General features: G+C 36.8%; 1 protein-coding gene across 1 annotated transcript; it reads right to left on the minus strand.

The window, feature by feature from the left end:
- Positions 1 to 6,910: 6,910 nt before the first annotated feature.
- On the minus strand, positions 6,911 to 9,618 carry LOC148039791 (peptide-N4-(N-acetyl-beta-glucosaminyl)asparagine amidase A-like). The gene is made up of 2 exons (XM_087665637.1): positions 9,253 to 9,618; positions 6,911 to 8,613 (listed from the first exon to the last, which is right to left on the minus strand). The coding sequence occupies exons 1-2, from the start codon at positions 9,458 to 9,460 to the stop codon at positions 7,013 to 7,015; spliced, it is 1,809 nt and encodes a 602-aa protein (XP_087521763.1). The 5' UTR covers positions 9,461 to 9,618; the 3' UTR covers positions 6,911 to 7,012.
- Positions 9,619 to 14,860: the final 5,242 nt, after the last annotated feature.

Below are 14,860 nucleotides of genomic sequence, written 5' to 3' on the forward strand. Positions count from 1 at the left end.
TCTTAGGCATTGCCAACTTTTATAGAAAATTTATGAGAAAATTTTCATTGCTTGCATTGTCTTTGACGAAATTGTTAAAGAAAGGTGTTATGTATCAATGGTTTGACAACTAGTAAAAGTCTCTTGATTTGTGAAAACATGCTTTAACACATGCACCTGTCTTGCAATTATCTGATTTTAATTAACCATTTTTCCTAGTAGTCATTGATGCTAGCGAATCAGAAATATTGTCATCATGCAAGATTCACATCCCATAGCCTATTCTAGTTGCAAACTTAAACCTTCTGAGTTGAAGTATTCCACCTATGATAAAGAATCGTTAATTGTAGTTCAAGCCTTACGTCAATGAAAACACTATCTCATGGGATCCAAATTTATGATTAAAATTGACCAACAAAGTATCAAACATCTCCTTAGTCAACCACAAATTTTTGAACGTCATATTAAATGGAATACTTTCATTCAAAGTTTTCATCTACTTATACAATATCAACCAGGAAGAGAAAATGTTGTTGCTAATGCCTCGAGTAGAAAACCAAGTATCCATAATATTTCTATTCTATCTTTTGATTCTCTTACTCCTATGAAGGATACCTATGACCATGACCCCGATTTTCAAGCTGATTGGGACAAATTAGTTGCTAATAACTGGATTCTAATTGATTCTTTCTCTTGTTCTGATGGATTTATGTTTTTATGAGAAAAGATTATGTGTCACTATTCAATTAAGATCATTTGTGTTGTAGGAAATTCATTGCCCTCCATATCAAGGACATACAGGTATTATTTTCACTTTAAGAACATTGGTTGAAGATTTTTACTAGCCACAAATGGAATCTAATATTTCTAACTTTGTTTCCGAGTGTTTAATTTGCCAAAGAGTCAAGCGACACCATGGTAAGCAATATGGTTTGTTAATGCCTTTACGAATTCTTGATCATCCATGGGAACATATTTCAATGGATTTTATAACTAGTTTTCCTAGTACACAAGCTAATCATGATATGATTTGGACTATAATAAATCAATTTAGCAAACAAGCATATTTTCTACCATATAAGAAAACATATTGCATCTCAAGCTGCAGAATTGTTTTTGCAGACTGTTTTCACTAATCATGGTTTGCCAAAAGTTATTATTTCTGATCGTGATTCTAGATTTTGTAATAATTTTTTGGACTACTTTGTTTGCTAATTTGGGTACAAAGATTGATTTCTCATCTGCATTCTATCTTGAAACCAATGGTGGATGCACGCCCACGACCTAAGTGCTTACCCCTCACTGCTCGCTCCACATTGAGCTAATAACAATTGAGAACAATTGCTATCCCACCTTGGGGGTCTGATGCTAGGATGCATATTCCATGGTGGATTCTGTGATTATATTTATTTGCCGAGGCTCACACATAAGATGGATTCCTTGTACGAGAAGTTGATGGGGATGTCAGATTAATTGAATGTGTACGTGAGTGATTCCAAAGCGGGTGATTTCGTAAAATACATGTTAAATTAATGGATGTTTACGAGTTTAGAGTGTGCATTTGAATTAAATTAAAGTTAGGATAGAGTTTCAACCTATTTAATTATTTTGTGGCTAAAGACAACTAGATATTCAAAATTTTTAGCTTTATTTAATTATTTTCTAACAATTGTGAATGCTTCAGTTGATGTATAGAGCATGTGGCAATGGCATTGGTAGCACCAGGTGATGACGTGAATCCAAATGCCTAGAAGAATTACTATTTTTGACGTGCACACGCCTTATCACTAAAGGTGTGGCGCCAATCTTTATTTAGGTGCGGTTATTTATTAAAGTGCGCTTGACAAAACATTTATTATATTGTATGCACAAAGGAGCTTGGTTAAATATTTCATTATTTGATATTTTTATTTGGGCATAGCCCAACTTTTGGATGCCCAAATTGCCATACTCTATAATTGGACAAAGTAAATACAAAAGTAAAAGCAGACTATTGTTGAGTTAAAATATAAATAAATCTATAAATACATGCCTTGTGAAGCGCTCACACAAGGCATGGGGATAGATTGCACCAAATTTGTCTTTTTGTCTCATGTTGTGCAAATTCTCTTTTGCTTTTATGAAGGTTTTGTAGAGTTCTTTGTTCTTGGGAACCTTTCAACATTCACTATGCACACATATAACATCCAATCTGCGCACCATTATTCATAGCTTTTATGGCTTCTCTCTCTTCTTTCTTATATTTCTAGTCTTTTTCACTCCTTGTTATTCATTCTCTCTCCTCTGTTCTCCTTTGTCTCACATCTCAACCCACTTTTTGGACAAACATGATCTAATGCAAAACTATAGAACAAAGAAAAATAGATTTTTTGTGACTTGCTTATCTACAATCAAAATTTAGAGTCTTTAAGAGTTATTTTGGGCATTTCGATACGTTGTAGATGTAAGAATGATGTCAAAATGTCAATATTTGTGTACAAGTAAGCTTTGCAACTATTGAAGCACCATTTAAAGGACCTTCTCATACAATTGGACCTCATGTTTTAAATTGGTTCACATGTTCTACTTTATAATAGAAGTATTAGAGCTTAAGCTTCTAATCATCTAGCATATTGTGCAAAGATAAGCTCCCTAAAAGAATCAATCTCTATGCTCCATGTCCTAATGAAGGAAACTCAAAGTCACTAGCATTATTGCTCATCTATACTAATACCACCATCCATAGATGATACATATTTCTATGTAAATTTGTTATATATCTTTCAATACAATAGTCACATTATATATTTATATTGGCTAGGTATTATTTGTATCATATCTTAGACTTGAGGATGATACTGAAATCCTAATACCCAAAATTATCATTGATTATGATCAGACTATTACTAAAAAATCTACCCAATATCATAAGTATCTACTTGATTATAAAAACCATTTTGCTAGGTATATACCACTCACAATCACATTAAGTACAAATAGGCACAAATTCCTCACATAAGTTAGGATTTGAAAAATCCATGATGGCCTGATTTTCATAAGGGATGCATAAATTCAATGCATGAGGCAACATATATTGCATTTTGAATTTCCTCATTGATTTATTATAGATTCACTGCATGGGGTAATATTAGTGATCGATCACTCGTATTGTTTAGTTTTCATCAATTGAGGATAGCTACCTTTTAATCCCCAACACAACTACTTTAAGCCCCCCAAGCAATGTTATGATAACTTAGTTATTTTAATGTGATGAAAATAGGATGTTATTTATATATTTTTTGTATTTTCATTTTCTTATTTATTGCATAATATTAAATTATTGGGTGTGCATCACATGCAACATTAATCATGTTGTGCCTAATAGATAGATGATGGAGAATTAATGTGTTTTGTGTTTTTGGTGACTAGACTAATAAATGAACTAATGTAGACATAATTACCTTATATTTATCCATGGAGTGTATTTTGGTGCATGGGATTATTATAATTTTGGATGTTATCATTCCATTTGATTATTTATATACTTATGCATGTGATTATTTGTTATTGTTGTACCCTTTCTATTATGAACTTAAAGAGACATAATTATTTTAGTAAGGCTAGATTTACTATATAGATTCTAGTAGAATTAAATGAGAATTACAAGATTACACATTAAACTAGAAAAAAAAACAAAATATAGATTTATTGTATGTCACATATCTAGATCAAAGTCCTTTTGGGTGTTTTGATAGGCTCAAAACATATTGATGATGTCAAAATGTCAAGATTTGCTAGATAAAAAGCTCTACAGCTACTAGTGCAATCTTTAAGAGACCTTATACATTGGATTTCATTTTTCTAAATTGGTTCTCCACATGATCTACTTTACATGTTATACACACTTGTAAAGAGCCACTATTATGCAAGAAATAGACAAATGAAATCCAATAAATAAATAAATAACAATTTACTTTCATAGCACATTGAATCTCATTTTCAAAAATTGGTTCGCCATGTGATTTGCTTCACAAGTCACACACACTACATGTAAGAAGTCACTATTATGCAACAAATATACAAATGAGATTCAAAAAATAAATAAATGCATTACATCTTGTTTTCATAGAAATAAAATAAATTATTAGAATGCATTATGCTAATTATTCATCTTTTTAATTATTTTCTTTTAAAATCCTCTCTTAATAAAAAAAAAGATGGAAATTTTCATTGAAATGTAAGCTCAAAACTTCAAAACAAGTCTCAAAATCAAATGGAATAATTGTGATATCAAATATTACATAATTTTGTGTTTGCATGATAATCGATTATGTCTTTAAGTGGCTTGCAATAAAGGTTGTTAAGAAGGAAAACATGATAGAGATAATCACATTGTTGTTCTTCCATATCTAATTATTGGATGATGGAGGAATCCATATCATAAATTAGACATCTAATCCCAAAAAAACAAGTCCATCATCATCCACACAAACTCTAGTCTTAATATATAGAGAAGCAAGGACAAGCATAGAGAATGGACAAGTTGTATGCACAATCTTAATATTTATTTGTTCAAAGCCTAGCAAAAAAGCAATATCCCTTATGAGTCTTCATCTATGAATTCCACAAATATCTCTTGAAGGGATTAGGAGAATTGTATATAGTCCTTGAGTGTAAATAAGAAGAAACTTTCTTAAGAATTAAAGTTGTAAAGAATATCATACTAGTCTTGTGAATAGCTTTGCCTTTAGATTAAGTGCATCCACCATATTTGTGGGCTTATAGAAATAAACCACGGTGGTCAAATAAGGGCTATCAAGCATTATCTACAATGGAAACAATGGATATTGATATCTACTTAAGTAGGAATGCATGTAAATGTAATGAAAAGATCATGCTTGCCTGACTATGAACAATTTCCATTATATCCTAATATAGATTATGCATGTAGTCCCCAATAAATGAAGAAGAAAAATGTATACAATGTCCAATACATGTGATCAACATTATGCTACCCATCCCTTGGTGTGACTATATCACCCAAATCAAGTTAAACTTCTACATTTCAAGTTACCTAAGATTTTGGCACCAAGTTAAATCAATATTAATGAATGTTACAACACACAATAGCTATATTTTGGCATAACAAGCCTCCTCCTTGTAACATCCATTCCATTTTTCCTAGATCATATGTAGAGTTTCTATGCATAACATTAATTCATTTTGACTAGAGACTCACTTAATTGAAGAATAGCCCCAATTTTAGGCATCAAGGTTAAATAATTCACCATGGATGACTCAATTTGACTCGTAGATTGTGGAAAACTGAGATGGAAGAGATGGTAGAGCTTGAGAGTAGTCATATCATTACCTTACTTTGATTCTCCTTACCTCCTTTGATTGGGCTACATCTTTATATAGGCATCCTTGGTGAAGGCTCTTAATACCTAAAGATCCAGATTGAGATTTATGGAAAATCAATCTATCTAGACTTGTTTTGACATGTATAATAACATTCAATCTAGAAAAAACAACATTGAATTTGCATGTAATACACATGCATTTTTCATCCTCCCATCATACTCACATGAAATTTCTCTAGGTGGTTGGTGACATGAGCACCCAAAGTAGAATGAAGGTTTTCTTATTTTAAAAAGTGATATGAAATAATGAGTCATGTTAAAAAGTTGCATTTGAATCATAAATATTGTGACAATGTTTGATTGGTGCATCAAATCATACTAGACCTCATTGCCATTAGATTGTTCCTCCTTGATGCTAGAAAATTATCACAATATTTTACACCTATGACTCGTTTACCATCCACTTTTTGGAACATGTGAAGAACATATAATATTTTGGATGACATTCTTTAACATGATAAATGTTTTCTATTTTAAGAAACTACCTTGACAAAATTACCATAGTTTGGTAACAATGTCATCAACTTGAAAGATAAAAATTTTAGCATTCTTAGCAAAGTTCTCTATGCTATTCTATAGATATTCACAATTCTCTTCTTTAAAATGGAAATTGTAGGTGACAAAAATCTAAAATTTTTGCCAAAATTTTGAAGGTTATGTCATAATTATGATTTTAGGGCAAAAAGGAAACCTATTTGTAGACAAATTTATTCCCAATTTTTTTCAAAAATTTGCATAAAGAAAAAATTCAATATAATATATATGTTTTTGAATAATTTTTCCTTTTTTAAGGGGATTGATGGAGGACCCTTAAAGAAACAATCTTGTAATTTAGTTGTGTGGGAGCACCTTAGGGCTCAACCATAGAAATCGATGGATTCATAAGTAAGTCATCATCTCAAAATGCATATTATATTGTGTAAATCTTGAGGCTTACTTCTCGAATTGACAATATGAACATTGTATCAAAAGTGATACTAATATATCAACATGGTGCGCTAACCTATATTCAAGTTGAACAACCTTCGTATAAAGGAATGCATCTTGAGCAAAATGATATTAGATCATGTTTCAACATTTTAAATATGTTCAATGACCTAAGGATTTGCAAGGTATACAGAGGTTGATGAACATTACTCAATCATGTTTGCAAGGTTTGATGAATAAGCACAAAACTATGACAAATATAAGTCTCTTTAAAAGCTAAATTTGCATAATGTCATCTCCACAAGCTAGACTCCATGTTTTTATAATATTTTGTAATATTGATGAGTGATAGCATGTCATTCTACATGAAAATACTTAGATTTGAGATTTGAAATATAAAAATAGATAATGTTATGCCAAAGAAAACGCTTACAATATTGAACTAAGCATATAGCAAACATGAATCTTGAGACCACAACAAACCATGAAGTATTTAATAAAAAGGCAAACCATGCAATCAGTGTACTTCATGTAAACTCCATAAATGTTTGCTTATTTAAACTTGCAAAGAGCATACAATTCATGAATGTTGCAATATCATGAATACATAACTGAAGAGTTGATCATAAGAAAAGAAATAAGCTTAGTTATAGCAATACATTGGCGGGATTTAGATTTCATGAGGATTTTAATTGGTGGGGTAGCTAGATAAAGTCGGAACATGGAGTACATTGGTTTGTGGTTGAATCAGAAAGAATGGCGGAGTTCATCACACTCAGAGTCCTTTGATAACACCCTACATTGCTTTTGTAATCATATTGTTGTTGCATTGTGCCCATCCCATTTGTCACTGTGTTCTCGATATCAACTGTTAAATCACCTTCTGCATTTTGAACATTTTTCAACACTCTTGCAATGGTACCCTTGGGGAACATAGCATATTCACTATAATCTAGTGCATGAGAGATGCTACAGTTCAAGTATGTGGAGTTGCTATCTGGGCCGTTTGATTGAAGGCAAAGGATGTGGAAGGGGAATTGGGTGGATTTTTGATAGGAGGCTGTTATCACCGAGGTGTTAGTAGACAGAACCTGGGTTTGAGATGTGATAAGTAAGTCATCACTTTGATAACCATATTGGTCTTTCAGCAGAAGGGTGTTGTTGAAATACAAGGAGGATGTGACACATGTTGTGATGGTTCCTTTGGATGAGGTGACCTGGCCAGAAAAGGAATAGTTGCGTGTGGCTGTGACGTGGAACAATCCATCGACACCTGAAAATTGGGAGTCACCGACGGGAGAGAAGGAGGGCACGGAGGAGCTGAGGAGTGCACCTTGTGTGGACGTGACTTTGTCATCGATCCACAAGTGAAGGGTAGCATCAAGAAGCCACACAGAGAGAGCGTTGGTGACAGTAAAGGTGAAGGTGTGGGCTTGACCGTCGACTAGAGTGCCAATGAAGGGGGTGATTTCTAGGTCATAGGAGGGGAGCACGAAAGAGCCTATGGGCGCGGCGGGGCGCCATACGAGGGGGTTGAAGCCACCAGTGTAAACGACAGGGAAGGGCCAGACGGCCCCGAGGAATTGGCCGTCGAGGTATGCCGAGATTTCACGGAAGGGTCCATTACCGTAGGTGAGGTTGTTTGCTTGCGCATATTCGTTAGGGGGGTTAGTGTACCAGGACTCGTCGTCTCCATGGAAGGAGACGCAGATCTCGAGGACGGCGCGGTAGGAGTTGCGGGGGAGGCCTTGGAGTTGCGTGGAGACGGAGTCTTCGGACGCGTCGGATCCGCCGATGCGGAACCAGAAGCCGCCGTTGGATGCCTTGGGAAGGGACAGGGGGAGGACCCTGTGGGGCGGTGCCAGTGAGGGGTCCGGGTTGGCGAACTGGCGCTTGAGGCCCGTGTCGTAGAAGTCGAGCGTGATGTTGACCGCGTACGACCCGGAGTACACGCTGTCGAGGACGTTGCCCAGCTCCATGGCCACCGCACGTGGCTTCTTGAGGAGGGCCGTGAAGCGCGTGACGTCTTTTTGGAGGGTCCAGGTGCCGCCGCCGTCGGCGGGCTCGGGCGTGCAGGACCGCAGGATCTCGGCCCGGGCCAGCCAGACCGTGGCGATGCGGCCGAACTGGCGGCCGCTGGCGACGCCCGCCCACGTCAGCACCACCTTGTCGAAGTAGGCGCCGTCCGTGCACGGGACGTAGCGGCTGCTCACCGGCGCCGAGTTGCTGGTGTCGCCGAACGTGTACGTCAGCAGCGTGGTGCTGCATATGTGATTCGTTGTCGCTGGCAGGTCCGACGCCTTACCTGCATGCACCATAAGCACTTATGTTTTCCCGTGGAAAAAAACGCCACGACCCCATTGTATGTGTGTCTCTGAGTCTTAACGTGTAGGAACAATCCTAAGATGCCGACCCCATTGTATGTGTGTCTCTGAGTCTTAACGTGTAGGAACAATCCTAAGATGCCTTAAAGGCACAACCCCAAAGAGAGCCCATAGCTCCAAAATATAAGGAAATAGGTGAATTTCATAATTGTTGACTCTGCTCTTGAAGACTCTAATCATCTATCAAATGAGTGATAAAATTACTTCTTTAGTACATGAGTACCAGTTATTGACCATGGAGTAAATGGAGAGACTCTAATGATCACTTCTTAAGCCATGGCACAAAAGGAAATCTCCATCTCTCCAACATTTTAGTGCCATTGTGTTGCCTTATCGAAATGATCACAAGAGGGCACTTTGAGAACACTAGAATTACCTTGTATGACATTACACAATGAAACGGAAGATGTTTGTTTGTTAGAGATTGAAATATTCCATCTCTCAATATAGATTTTTGCCAACATTATCAATTATACTATTAGGTGTATGTTATCAATATAGATTAGAATGAAATATAATTTCAATGTAAGAAAAGAATTAAATTTGTAAGCATTACTTGCCTGCCTCAAAAAATGTTAGTGGAGTCGAGCTACTACTTGAAGATCCAGTATCATCTAGTGGATGTTTCACATGTTTGCTTGGAGGTGGAAACACCACTGGATGAGACTTTAATGCATATCGCCAATTTCCTCCAATCACATGTTCAATTGAACATAATAACAAATATATGTTCACCCACAGGCTTATTCGAGCCATGATATTTATCATGTTATGGGACTAAGGTATACACAACTACAGTTCTATGACTAGAGGGAGCATGAGAGTGATGAAGATCAAAAGTAAGAATTAGCCACTACCTCACCCCCTCCTTATGTAGCTCTTGACACATGTTTTACAACCTATGGACATAACATCTATAAAAAGCCTTCAAGTTGATTTTTCCACCTAGCTCCAGCACATCTAGAAAATTTTAGGTTTTTTGTAGCCCAATGGCTTCTTTGAAACATGTGCAACCCCTTGGATTAAGAAACAATGAGTTGTTCACCCCCAAGAATGAGCTTTAATCCCACATTTCCAAGTATCTTGGTAAAGAGAGAAGATTATATATTATAATCGAGTATGTGGTAAAAAGTTATGTCAGTAGATGGTTTGTGTATTCTATGCACCAAAATGAAACTAAAAAAAGTCACCAAGTTGTCTTAATGGTAATCTTCACTTGTTGTGGTTCCCCAATCCAAGTTTGTCCCCCCACGTCTACCCATTACTTTCTTAGCTGGAAATAAACTTTGTGATCCTTTTACATCTCAAAGTTTGTTCATATTGATAAAAGGGTCCCTACTTCTTGCTTTCCAAAAACAATGACTAACATCCCACTTATAGAGGTGGTTGACTTTAATCTAAGCTATGCCTTAGGAGCTTCTTCACAAATTTTAATGTTAAGAAGGTTGAATTGCAATAACTTGACTTTTTGCAAAGTGCAAACATTATAACAAGCTCACTTGGAAGTGGCTATGAAAACTTATTGTACTCAACATGCATGTCATTAGGTAATAAGAGACAATGTAGATGCACTATGTATATCCTATCTATTTACATCACAACTTTATAATGCATTTGTTAGACATAGACAAAATCACAATGATGATGTAAACCTAGCTTTTTTAATACTTTTGTGATAGTAAGAAACCATCTTGGATTAGATGCAAAATCTACTCCACAAGACCTTCACAAAAGCTATGTTATTCAAAACCATTTATCGATGTAAAAAGTTTTTGCAACATCATACATGAATATATTGTCACACATACTTGTATGGTAATATATGAAAGGCATTGATGTTGCTAACAACTAGGTTAAAAGGAAATTGTATGTGCATGCACTTAAATAGATGATCACTTTTCAAAGAAGAAGTACAATATTTTGAGACTCTTTTTATTATCTCTAATATGTATTTAAAATCAATGGTCTATTATATATATAGTAATATTTCATTTTTAGTGTGAGGATAAATATAATTTGAAATGCATCATACCTCATGGAAGCTTCATACCACGAGAGGTTACAGTTACTCTATCTAGTGACTTTCCTTTCCCTTGCATACTTTGAGGATGACATGGTGGCATAGAATGATCAATGCATAGAGCTATGGTATCTAGTAGAGTTTTATATCATTATTTGCTTTCATTAATGCATCAATAGTTATGGGCCACATTCAAGTGCTTGACTATGCTTCAATGTAAGGATGGACATTGTGCTTGTTTTTGAGGGAGATGGAGGCATCAAACAAGTTCTTTCTATTACATTTTCTCATTTATATGGTTGCCATGCTCAATGATATGGCAATTTCTTCCTATTCTCATGTTAGGGATTCCAATTCTTACTACTCCATGCATTGTTGGCTTGTTTCTTTCTTTTCTTTTTGTGGTTCTTGTATATGAGGATTTTTCTATATCCTCTTTTATGGTGGCTAGTGGTGATATGGGTATCTTAAAGTGCTCCTTCAACACTTGGGTGATTGTAGTCTTAACAAACTATTATAGGTAGATGCTTTGCTAGCCTACTTCTCCATGATGAAGTCAATTTTCCTTGAGAGTAAGGCCAATGGATGATGGTGGGTGTTGGATACTATATTCTTGATTTGATAGTTCAAATTTACTTACTATAGCTCATACATAGTTGACATTATACCCAATGATCATTTTAATTGTGTAGTCACACTATGCTTGTGACAACATCTTCACAATATGACTTGAGAAAATGGCCCAGCAAAACTTTTGAAATATGACTAATGATAACAACCTACATACAAGTAGTGCCCAATGAGGAATTGAGGGTGGTGCAATCATGTGTTTGTAACGTGTCCACCTGTTGTCTTCATGACACGTCTTAGCAGTCCATCGGAAAGGATGCCTAGAAAGCTCTGCCTGGCACTCCCATGGAATGTTACGGGGTTCGTGATCTAGGAATTTCCAAGACTGCCATGTAGCAAAAGTATTCTAGTCGTTCCCACTTTGGACCGACCTGAATCAGGTTTTTCCTATTAGTCATTTCCTAAACGGCAACTAGCGTCGAACCCGAGCGAACTACTTTACGCAGAAATGCCAAGTCCAAAGCAGATTCACACTGCACTTGGTTCAAGGAGAATGGGAAACGAGAGGGATGCAAGGCTCGACCTCTCTGCCATAAGGCATAGTCCCATTCTGTTCCCCTAAAAAAGCGTAAATCGGGATTATTATAACTTAGACTTCTAGGTTAGCGCCCTTGCTGTTCGTGTCCTTTGAACGATCTTCTTGTTGCCCATCATGATTGAGAAAAGTTCCCATCCAACCGGGACCACCCATCCATAGGATGCCGGACCCATGGCCACATCCACCGTACTTTCCTCAGGTTGTTTTAGTTATCTAATTACCTACCACATTTAGTTGGACATGCATCAAACAGCTTCCTTAGTTAGTCCGTTGGACACTGGTTCCTTCACGTAATCATATCACTTGACATAGAAAAGCAATGTCAAACAAGTTCCTTTTCAACAGGTTATCATATTTATCTTTGAAATACATAAAGTCTAGCCGGTAGGCTTATCCATAATCCGCCCGAAGGCTATCCAGCAATCCACCAGTGAATGCTCGTCTCGAATCTATGCGCCCATCAGATCTTCAAGATACACTCATTCGGGCGGCCCCTATAATTCAGGAGGTGCAAGCTAGACCAAGAGGTAACAAAACTTGGTCTTATAATGACCAGAACAGAGGAACATTTAGACCTCAAATGAAGAGAGTTTAAGGTCAGAATCAGGGACAAAGAAAGAAAGCAAGGACTAATAATGTCAACAACTTTGTCTCTACCCAAAGCAATGGCCGGAACTTCCGTTGTTTCCATGCAACGAGCTAGGACATTTCAAGAGGCAATGTCCCAAGCTTGGAGGAGGACATCGCCAAGCACCTTTCCAAAGAACTGGCCGTGGATAGGGAGCCGCTACCAGAGGCAAAGGAAGGACCGCCTGTGTTGCCAATAGGCAAATGTGCGAAGAAGAAGATCCGACCATGGAAGCAAAGTTTGAAAGGGTGACAGTCCATGCCACTCTTCACAAGAAAGGGCCGAATCACCAGTTCTCGGTGATTCAGACACCGTCGGACTATCAAGGTAAAGGTTTCAAGACCTTGATTGATTGTGGCAGTACACATTCCTTTATCTCACCAGCTTGTGCAAAAATATTAGGAATAGCCACAGTAGAAGCACCTATCTTGCTTGTGGAATTGGCAAATGGTCGTGAGGTTACTTGTACCAGGAAAACTACTAAGATGGAATTGTTTATGGGAGGAAAGACGACTTCGGTCAAATTCAGTGTCATAAATTTAGGCATCCATGAGTGTCTACTCGGAATGGATTGGCTTAAACCTAATGACACCCACATTCATTGTGGAAAGTGCCAAATTTCCTTTCGGAACTCTGAAGGGGATTTAGTCACAAGTCAAGGTGAGGCTGGAGTGCCAAAAATTCAATTGGCCAAGGCATCTCGGATTATAAAGGGAGTCAGAAAAGGACTACCTGTGTACTTGATTAAGCTCAACAAGTTAGATCAAAAGCAGAAATCTAGTGAAGGACTTTCATGGCTAAAGGAATACGTAGACGTATTTCCTGAAGAGTTGATAGAACTTCCACCTCAAAGAGAAGTGGATCATGAGATCAAGCTAGTACTAGGAGCTGCGCCAATTGCAAAGAGACCTTATAGAATGTCCATACTAGAAGCAATTGAGCTAAAGGAATAACTCAAGCAACTCCTAGATCAGGGCTACATCCATCCTAGCAATTCACCATGGGGAGCTCCAGTACTATTCCAGAAAAAGAAAGATGGAACACTTTGACTATGTATTGATTACAGAGGGTTGAATTAATCAACTGTCAAGAACAAGTACCCTATTCCTAGAATAGATGAGCTTCTTGATCGCCTTCAGGGTGCAAAGATCTTTTCCAAGATTGACCTCAGGTCTGGTTACTATCAGATAAGAATCAAGGAAGAAGATATCCCAAAGATGGCCTTCAACACAAGATATGGACACTTTGAGTTCCTGGTTGTGTCTTTGATGTTCTTAAGTACAAATTTTTAAGTGTAGGCATGGAAGGATACTTTTTGTAGTGGCCATGTATGTAGGGGGCATGTGGGGGAGCTCTACCACTTGCTCATATGGGTACACAGGTTGGATGCATATGAGCCTATTCTTGTTTTGGGTTGTATAAGTTGCAAGGATAACTTGTATCATTTTCTTGTATGTGTGCCTAGAAAATATAGATCCTCTCATAGTCAAGTCAATGAATGCTTATATTGTCTAGTGCATTTTAGGAGGATTTCATGCGCCAACCATGAAGGGTCAGAGGGTTAGGTTATCTACATTTATTGTTAATGTCTTAGGGTATGCTATGACCAACACTGCTACACCTTTACCTATGCATTTAGAAGTAAGCATCTAGTAATTAGTGAATATATATTCCACCAGTAGACATACCATTTTAGTTCATGAATATTGTACCATGCTTACATCTTTTGAAAAGATCAAGGAAATTTAATATTCTTATTATAGGGATAATTAGAAAATAATCATGCTTTCTCTTTATCTCTATGTTTCTTTTCTATTGTAAAAGGGAGAGAGATGCTTCTATAATTTTGTATCAAAGAATTTAGTTTTCAAGCACACTATTCCTCTATAGCTCTTGCCAACACACATGATGTTTTTGTGTGGTTTTGTTATATATCAAGTAGCCAATCACTCTTGGTGATCTTACATGCTTCTCATGGGCTATCCATGAGATTAAAGGAGATCCTACAGGTTGTCTTGGTATATATTACAAGCTTCTCATGGGCTAAAGTAGGCAATCACAACTTAGTTATCCGATAAGTAATTACACCTTGTAAACCTACGTGCTTCTCATGGGCTAGCCATGTCATGTTTGTAGTTTCCAAACATTAGGGGAAAGATGGACTCCAAAAGGGCCTCATAGGGAATGGATTATGGAGGATTACTTTTTCTAATCTCACAGTCTAGTGGGCCTCATTTGTCATGATGAGAGGGAATCTAGTTTTTCTTCAAAACAAAGATGGTTTTCTTAAGAAAACATAATAAAATTTATATTTGAGAAAGATGATTAAAATAATCAATACATGTAAGAACA

The sequence above is a fragment of the Lygodium microphyllum genome, chromosome 2, assembly GCF_053477565.2.
Source record: "Lygodium microphyllum isolate KBCC chromosome 2, Lygodium_microphyllum_v1.1.10, whole genome shotgun sequence".
Classification (NCBI taxonomy): domain Eukaryota; kingdom Viridiplantae; phylum Streptophyta; class Polypodiopsida; order Schizaeales; family Lygodiaceae; genus Lygodium; species Lygodium microphyllum.